Source organism: Cyprinodon variegatus, unplaced genomic scaffold (assembly GCF_000732505.1).
Source record: "Cyprinodon variegatus isolate N-32 unplaced genomic scaffold, C_variegatus-1.0 Scaffold432, whole genome shotgun sequence".
In the NCBI taxonomy this organism is placed as follows: Eukaryota; Metazoa; Chordata; class Actinopteri; order Cyprinodontiformes; family Cyprinodontidae; genus Cyprinodon; species Cyprinodon variegatus.
The window spans coordinates 356,026-364,870 of NW_015150885.1; the positions used below are offsets into that span (position 1 = coordinate 356,026).

General features: G+C 35.1%; 1 protein-coding gene across 1 annotated transcript; it reads right to left on the bottom strand.

The window, feature by feature from the left end:
• Positions 1-301: 301 nt before the first annotated feature.
• On the bottom strand, positions 302-6,749 carry bbs5 (Bardet-Biedl syndrome 5). The gene is made up of 12 exons (XM_015388679.1): positions 6,596-6,749; positions 6,301-6,383; positions 6,152-6,217; positions 4,738-4,787; positions 4,471-4,598; positions 4,255-4,390; positions 3,964-4,059; positions 3,583-3,645; positions 3,364-3,498; positions 1,524-1,607; positions 1,265-1,288; positions 302-1,180 (listed from the first exon to the last, which is right to left on the bottom strand). The coding sequence occupies exons 1-12, from the start codon at positions 6,652-6,654 to the stop codon at positions 1,079-1,081; spliced, it is 1,026 nt and encodes a 341-aa protein (XP_015244165.1). The 5' UTR covers positions 6,655-6,749; the 3' UTR covers positions 302-1,078.
• Positions 6,750-8,845: the final 2,096 nt, after the last annotated feature.

Below are 8,845 nucleotides of genomic sequence, written 5' to 3' on the forward strand. Positions count from 1 at the left end.
TAATCTTTTATATCACCTTAACTCATGTGATGACATCTACAGTTTATAACACGATGAAAAATCTATATGTTGACTCACGGTTTATTGATAGCAGTGACAGCCCAGTCTGTGAGATTCAGTTTTTATGCTGTGAGACATTCAAACGCCCCCTAACCAGCAGCCAGGTAGCTTATCCTTCATTCTTTAAATATTAGTACATCTTTTTAATTAGACTATGACACCTCAACATTAAGAACTATTAAGTATGTTGATGTTTTATCAATCAATGAGAAAAGAACAGACTTTATTTAAATAGATTTTATTCTCAATAGACTTTTACATCCTATAAGCAAATACCTCTATTGTTTACGTTATTGCTGTCAGAGACAACAAGGAAGGGAGGGAGGAAGGACACAAGAAGCAAGGAAGGACATAAAGAAGTAAGCAAAGCAGAAAGGAAGGTAGGACACAAGGAAGAAAGAAAAATGGCGTAAAGACAAAAGGAGGCAGGTGAACAGAAAATGAAGTAGAAAGAAAGAACACCAATAAGGAAAGGACAGAAATGAGATAAAAAGACCCAAAGAAAGAATAAATGAAAGATGGAAAGGTATAGGACACAAAGAGGGAAACAAAGAAGGATAGACAAGAATGATATGAGGAAGAATTTTCCCCTATTCTCAGGCTGTGTAGATACCCTGTTGTTACAGCATTAAAAACAAACAGTTAATAAAAGTTACCCCTTTTTCATAAAAAATGAAATTTAGTATATTTTCTATAAACAAAGCATTTGGAGTGTGCTTTGGTGACGCAGTGATAAGTGCACACGACCCATGTATGGAAGCCTTTGTCCTCGACGCGGGCGACCCGGGTTCGGATCCAGCCTGTGGTCCTTTCCCACATGTCTCTCCCCCTCTCTCATACCCCCTTTCCTGTCAGCCTACTGTACATGAAACGGTCCACTCGTGCCGTAAAAAAAAACAAAAAAAAAACAACAAAAAAAACCCAAAAAGCAATTGTAGATTAGGTGTAACCTTAATCTTAGCCTATTAGTGATAAATAAATGCCCTCTTGTCTGTCCATAGAGCACACTGATGTTTTTTCAGCCCACCACTTCCCACAGCCCCTGGAGGGTAAAGCCATCCTTAAGTCTCTCAATGGCGAGGCCAAGCTCATCAGAAAAAACTGCTTCACGGTCTTGTTGCTGTGGCATAAAAACAAAGATATTAGGTTCTCACTTTATGTTCAGCTGGCTAAAAACTTAAGTTTACTTAATTAGTTTATTTACCTTATTACCATCAGCAAAGTAGGCCTGGAACCAAAAAAACACAGGTAATTAACATTAATTATTGCTCTGAGTGGGATATTCTGGTTGTTAAGGTAGGTAATTGGGACTGAAGGCAACACAGACAGACGCACTAAGCAACACAAACTCTTGTTGGGTTTGTCATGCTGGGAAATATTAGCTGGTAGTTATTCTGAGAGTCTGACAAGCTTTAGACTCCCAGAGGACGGAGAGTGTAGCGGAGGCCGGCGAGCTCACTCACAGTAAAAGCATCAGTCTGTTCATCAGGCTCGATTTCCACATCATCAGGGGGCTGTTCCACCGTCAGTTCTTCCAGCGGCTGTGGCTGAAAACCAGAAAAAGGGCAGCTAGAGTACTTTGTCGACCTCTTAACATCTTTTCAACTTGTCACATTTTGTCACATAACCACACACTTATATTTATTGCAATTATTAGACAAGCATAGTGTTTAGATTTATTTCCTGGCTTTGACAAGGACATTTTAACACAAACCTCTGCCCAGATATGGAGTATTTTGCAGCCATGAACATATTTTCCATCCCAATTGATCCTGAATTTACTTCTGCTTACCAATTCTGACCAGCGAAATAGTGATAAATGAAACATCCTAAAAACACGATGGAGCCGCAACCATGCTTCGTATAGTGATGCTGTTTTAGAGGGATGTTCAGTATTGTTTTTTTCTTCACTGTTTCTTTGCATGTGGGAAAAATTCAATTCTGGGTCTCATGCCAAGGGAAATTCCCTGAATCTGTTTTTTTGCTCCCCTGCAGGACTTCCTATTACTATCTTTTTTATACTGTTCCATTAAAAAATAAATGTAGAGTGCATTACTAATAATTATCAAATTAAATAATTATAGATCTTCCAAAGCAACTATGAGGGTCTTTTTCTTGGCCAGCCAATTTAGATGGGTGGCAATTATGAAATGATGGATTTAACTGTACTCTATGAAACAATCAAAGATCGGAATGCTGTTTTATAACCTAACTTTGGTATAAATGTATCCACGCCTTTATCTTTGACCCGTCTGCTGTGTCCCATAGAATAGAATAGAATAGAATAGAATAGAATAAAATAGAATAGAATAAAATAGAATGGAATAGAATAGAAAATCCCTTTATTGTCCCACAACAGGTATAAAGCAGCAAAAAAAAAAAAAAAAAATAGGAAAAAAATGGTTAACCAAATTTGGACCTTAGAAAGGTGTATAAGAATAACATAATAGTGAAGAGTTAAAAAAATAAAATACTGTACTGTAAAGTGTTTTAAAAATGTAAATACTGTGCATCTGAAGAATAAATAATCAATATACAGCTATGGACATTTTTGTAAATATATATTAATGCTCTTAACTTCCATATCAATGTGTTTTTCTGCAAGTTTATTTCTCCCACACTGTTTACATTGATCGCTGCTGCACTTTAGGAAATGGAAATGTCATGAGAGCTGTACAACACAAAATTCCGTTTGTATGCACAGAGTGTATACAAAACGACAATAAAAGTTGTCTATATCTTTACAGTAATGGATATTTGAAAATAGCAGCTACATCAGAGATGTGCAAAATGACAGCAGCATGTTATTTAACTGACTAATGTAGAAACTGTGCAAAATCAACATGAATGTACCAACTTATTGAGGTTGTTGGGAACAGTGGTGGTCATGGAGTCTTATAGCTGCAAGTCCTCATGATGTTCTTTGTTTACATTTTTTTCTAATGAACATTTTGGCTTGGAAAGACAAACAGCTATTTCCAGCAGTTTACATTAAAAAAGGAGACTTCAATTACTGATTGAATACCTTCTGATAGTAAATGAATACATAATTCAAGTGGCACTTATGGGATTTTAATTCACAATAGCATTTTAATAATCATTCCATTCTGTTCACTTAAAATAAAATGAAAATCTATGCTAGAATGCAACTGTACCATTACAAGACATTAAAAAGTGCACTCTAATAACTCTAAAAATATACAGAACTTAAAGGGGAGGGGAGTAGTTTTGAATACTTTTCAATCATGGTTCAGGTGTTGGTCTAATTAAAAGTAATGTTAAACACTATTAAAGCTTGCTTACCTTTTCCTCCATCTCATAATCCACACCAAAGATGGGGTTTGCAGAGTAAACTTTATGCAAAGAGTTGATTTCTTTGAGAGCATCTTGAAGCTTCTCCACTGGATCAATTTTGAACCCAAGCACATATCCTCCACTCTAACACAAGAAGACTGCTGTCATTAGTGCATCATAAAGCATGAAGAGGAAAACCTTTATGATGGAAAAGCATAAAGAAGTCACCTGTCGTGAACTTTCAATCACCAAAGCCAGGCCAAACTTTGAGTCTCTTATTCTGATTGACCACTTGAAGAGGAGAGAAATTGGTTAGTCAATAAAATAAACAGGTCCACACTATGTAAATAGATTAAAACACAACAATGGAACATAGGCACTTTAAAAAGACTGTCATAAACTAAGATTACAAAGAATAAAATCCAGTTGGTTTCAAGCTTGTAAGGTGTTCAATAGTACATAAGAGGACTTTGCTGTTAGATAATGGAAAAAAATGGTTTTGCTTGATGATCTGGAAGCTGTTTTTGCAACTGGATTTTTTTCATGAATATGCATGAATATGAACTGGTGGATTTAAGAAGGGTAAAACCCTCACAGGGGTAAACCTACAATCTGGAGGTAAGGTATGCTGACGTTGAAGCTTTCGTTCATATTGGCATGCCACACTATCCGAACATTGGTGATAAAGAAGGTCCCCAGGTTACCCTACAAAAGAAAAGCATGTTACACAAAATCATTCACTTTAAACTTAAAAGCTTGAATACACAAAAATTCGAGTTTGTCTTTTTAACAAAGGGAGATCCTGTTTTGTCTATGCATGCCTATGTTCAAGAGATTTGTCAAAAAGTCAAAAATTTTAAAAACCATCTCAGTGAAAAACTTTCTGGACAAAAGCAGTACCTGATCACTGGATAGATTCCAAACTCCATTGATTTTATCGTACACTTGCTCCCGAGGCAAGAGTCTGAGCTGCTTGTTTTGAATGAGAGCAGCTCGTAGCTTCAGGTCCCGGTACATCTTAGAGGTCTCATAAGCCCTGAACAAAACAGAATTCATAACATTAACCCACCAGCTCTATATATCAAATAGAACCCTCCCTCAGTGTTTTTCTTTTACCTGTGTACAGCAATCACAGAGGTAAAGAGCCTTGGACTTCCGATAACCAGATTGGTAAAAATGAACTCAAATCTTGTGTTGTTTGACTTTGTTAAGATGTAGAGAGCTTCAGTATGTCCTCTCAGTTTCTAAAAAAAAAAAATAAAAAAAAAAAAATAATAATTTTGAAAAAAATATACTGAAAAGAAAAATAAGAGGTAATATCTTATGACAATCCTTCAGCTATATGAATGAAAATCTAAGGAAGTAAATGACAGAGTTACTCACAGAGTGTGCAGTCCTTGTTGTGATATTAATAATGGTGCTGTAACCCACGGCTTTGCATACAAAGAACAGAAACGTGACATATTATATTTTACGAGAGATAGTAGATATAACTTTATGACACACACACATTCAGACTAATGATCCACTCAGGGCTCTTAACTCTCACCCATTAGGAGTGAGACTCACCCATCTCAGTGTCTTTACACACTCTCACTCCATATTCCCAATTTCTCACACAAAAAAATTACAGACATTAAAACTCAACTCCGTTCCACTTATTTATGTATAAAAATACAATGGTGATCAAAATCCAGTCTGTGTTTTTAATACAACCTTAGTGCTAACACACAAGGACATGCCAGGTTCATATCCAGTCCGTATTCACACCTATTCACTGTGCTAGATATTGAACAAAGACAGTTCTTATGAGGTATGTCATTTTTAATTTTTTTATCTTATCTCATCTGTAATAGGTTAATTCTCTTTGTAAATTATTGAAGATTTTGAGCAATCTAGTGCTTGAATTCAGGTTTGCCTCTCAAACTCATAGAAGCTCCACAACAAGAAAAAAGAACCATTGCATTTTATTTTTCAAAAGATCAGCCACCCAAGAAAAGACCAACCACATACAGAGAGGATGTGCAGAACAACTCAGTTATCCAGGATTCATAAAGGGGGAACCAAAGGGATGATCTCATTTTTTGTTATTACTTATCTTATTAATTTATTCTTATTTTGGTCCATTGAATATGTAAACTTAATTTCCATCACATTTTCCAAATGAAACATCCAGAGAAGTGCTGTCTTGTGTCATGGTGAGTTTTTATAAGCCTTCTAGATGATCCGAACTGTTTAGCTGTTTTGTCAATTATAAGAAAAACTAATGACATAATGAATTAAGCTTTTTAATCCTTAGCCTATTACCAAATATTCATACAGTATAGTTAACATGGATTTCGATTGCACTGGTTCCTGTATTAGTGTCAGTAATCCAGTGATAACTTATTAGTTTCCCATTGTTTATTTTACTTAAACTACATAGAATAATTAATAAACAAAGTTGTGAAATTCTTAGTTTACAGTATATTTAAGATGCAAGTATTTCAGTAGGGCCCATACTTCAATTCTCTAAAAATGACCAGAATATAGAAAATAATGGATATTGTGAGAAAAATGTTCCACATAGCTACAGATCACTTATTGTTACTCAGTAACATTTACTGTGAAATTAAAATATCCCACATACTGACACTTTGTTTCAGTTAAATCCACTGAAAACCTCCAACCTATAGCTGCACATGTCCTCAGAGCCTTTTGATCGAATCCTGTCAAAACTATTTCAAAATCTCACCCCAAGATTTGGTGAAAAGTTGGCAGCCGTGTCCACTATTTAGATATATTAAATTATACTCACACAAGTTGACTCTAGGCAGAGCCAACGAGTGCCAAATTATTCTCAGGTTTGTCACCAAGAGTCGTCCTAAAAAAAATTTAATAAAATTAAGAAAACAATATTATTAAAATGTTAGCAAAATCATCAGCTACGCTCTAATGAAACATCACCTCGATCTCCGTTATTTCCTTTGGTGTCTTCAATTGAATCCAGACAATCGATTAACACTTCTCCTGGGCGGGTTTTCATCTGTCTGTGCACAAGAAGGATTATCCAACAAACTATTAATGTCACACACTCATTAAACAGATATTTCCGACATAAGGCTAGCAGAAAAAAAATTGAATTAGGTTGTCAAAGGACGATGGAAGGTATTTTGTAGCATTTGGTTAGCCACTTAGCTACGTAATCTATCTGAGTGAGCTTGCTAGCAATGCTGCGGTTAATAACCCAGAATAAACTCACTGCGCAGTGATGTCGAATCTAACGTCTCTGTCTTCCCAGAGAGTATCTAAAGCAGCCATGGCATTTAATTCAAAATTCACTGTATTTTACCAGCGAAACAGTCAAAAGACCAACAGCTAAAGCTAATCTGAATTTATCCTGCTCAGCGTCATAATCTCCATGACAACGGACGGAAAGCGTAAAGGACAATTCCTGTTCTTCCTCTTCTTCTTCTATAGTGTTTTATTGCAGTTTATTAAGTATTTAATAGACACTACATTAGATGAGAGGATTTAGTATTTGTGTGTGTGAGAGTGTATTAGTATGTATTTAATTTAATTTAGTTTTTTTTTTATATATATATATTTGAAGCTATATAGGAAATGTTTTTCTGAATTACATGTCCATCCAATTGATGGCGGTAATACACTATAAGTGCTTTAACTTTATCATGTAAATGATGCTTCCCTAATAAATTAACCATATTTACTGAACTCCCCATTACCCTTTCCGGTTCTTTCCTCTCTTTTATATATTTTCTACAATAAATTAACACATGTTCTAATCCTTCTGTTGTCCCACAATAAGAACAATCAACTGATGGATGATTCCCAATAATTTTTAAACCACTATTTAAACTAGAATGCCCAATCCTCAACCTGTTTATCCATACTTCCTCTCTGCTATTCATTATACTCTGATTTCTTATGAATGCCTCCTTCTGTATTTTATATAAATGCCTTCCTCTTTCTTCTAAATTTCATCTCTCCTGCCATATATTATTTATTTTATCTTTAATAAAAAGGACAATTCCTTCTTCTTCTTTTCTATTATGGTGGATCGCAAGCAACTTTAAGGTGCATACCGTCACCTACTGTACATGAGTGTGTAGCAACATTACCTTACATCAAATTCTATTTTTTAATTTTGTATTCTTTAGATGAATAAATAATGCTTTCCTTAATCTGTGAATATCCTTTATATTTCATTTATTTCCCAATATTCCTTTAAGACTCCATTCTTGCCCTGTCCTTCCAATCATCCTCAATTTCTCCCTCTCATGTTCATATGTTTTACAGTTCATCAGTACATGTTCCACATTTTCTTTTTCTCCACATTCTTCACATTTAAAGGACAATGCCTCTCCAATTTGCATTGCTAAAAAGAACAGGGGTGGATATAAACTGGTTAAATACACACATACTCACATACACACTTACTAAAATTCTAATATTTCAGGATAAAATACCCAATTCAGTCAAACTTTATGTTTGAAAATTTTTAATTTGGCCAAACGTAAAATATTGAGAGGATGGAGAGAAAACCAGACAAAGTTTTAAATGGGAAGTTAAAATGCAAAGTATTTTATTCTAAATCTGATCCTTTTAAAACATATACAAAAAACAACAAACAACAACATACACCCAACCCTTCCGTGAAGTCTTATCTCTTAAACAACAACTGTATGCTTTGTAGTTCTGGCGTAGGATGTAGAAGTGTGTCCTGCAACTGAGGGATTTCAATTCAATTCAATTCCCAGGTCAGTTGGCAAGACACCTAACCTGCAATGGTAGTGTAGATGATGTCCAGAGGTTCACAGGCACCGCCAGGTGTAGCAGGGCCTGTTTATGGCAGCCTTGCTTCTGTCAGTGATGTTACAATGTACCAGCAGCATGGGGTTATATACCTCTGTTATGTAGATGATACTCAACAATTTTTAGCCATAAATCTGTGTTAGCCCCTCCGCTGATAGTGTGTGTTTTTTGAAAATGTAAATTAGTATTAGATTAATTCAACCCTAATAACTGTTGCATTTCAACTATTAGGAGCATTATTCCAATTCTGTCATAGTATTACCTGTTTAACACAGTGTTATTGTAATTTGATCTAGTTAGACTAAGATAGACACAAATAGAGGAGCTGAATTTAACTTGCTTGGAGTTCAGTTAGCTCTAAGCTTTTAACGAGATCATCTAATGTAGATACTGTCCCATCTGTGTTGTTCATGCTTTTAACATGAGTTCTTCTTTGCCCTATATGGTGTCCATCTTTAAAAGAGTAACTTGTTAGTTTGCAATTGGGGTAATTTTCAAGCCAGGCCCCATCTAAGGTGATAAGAAGGACAACATTGCAAGTTTGCCTATTTTCACTAATTGAATAGATGTTTAATAAATTCTGTTTGTGTACAAAATTCATGGACACAAAAAGGTGAGAAGGAAATGAAATCCTAAAACAAACAAAAAAAAGTATATCAAATAATCTGCTATTAAA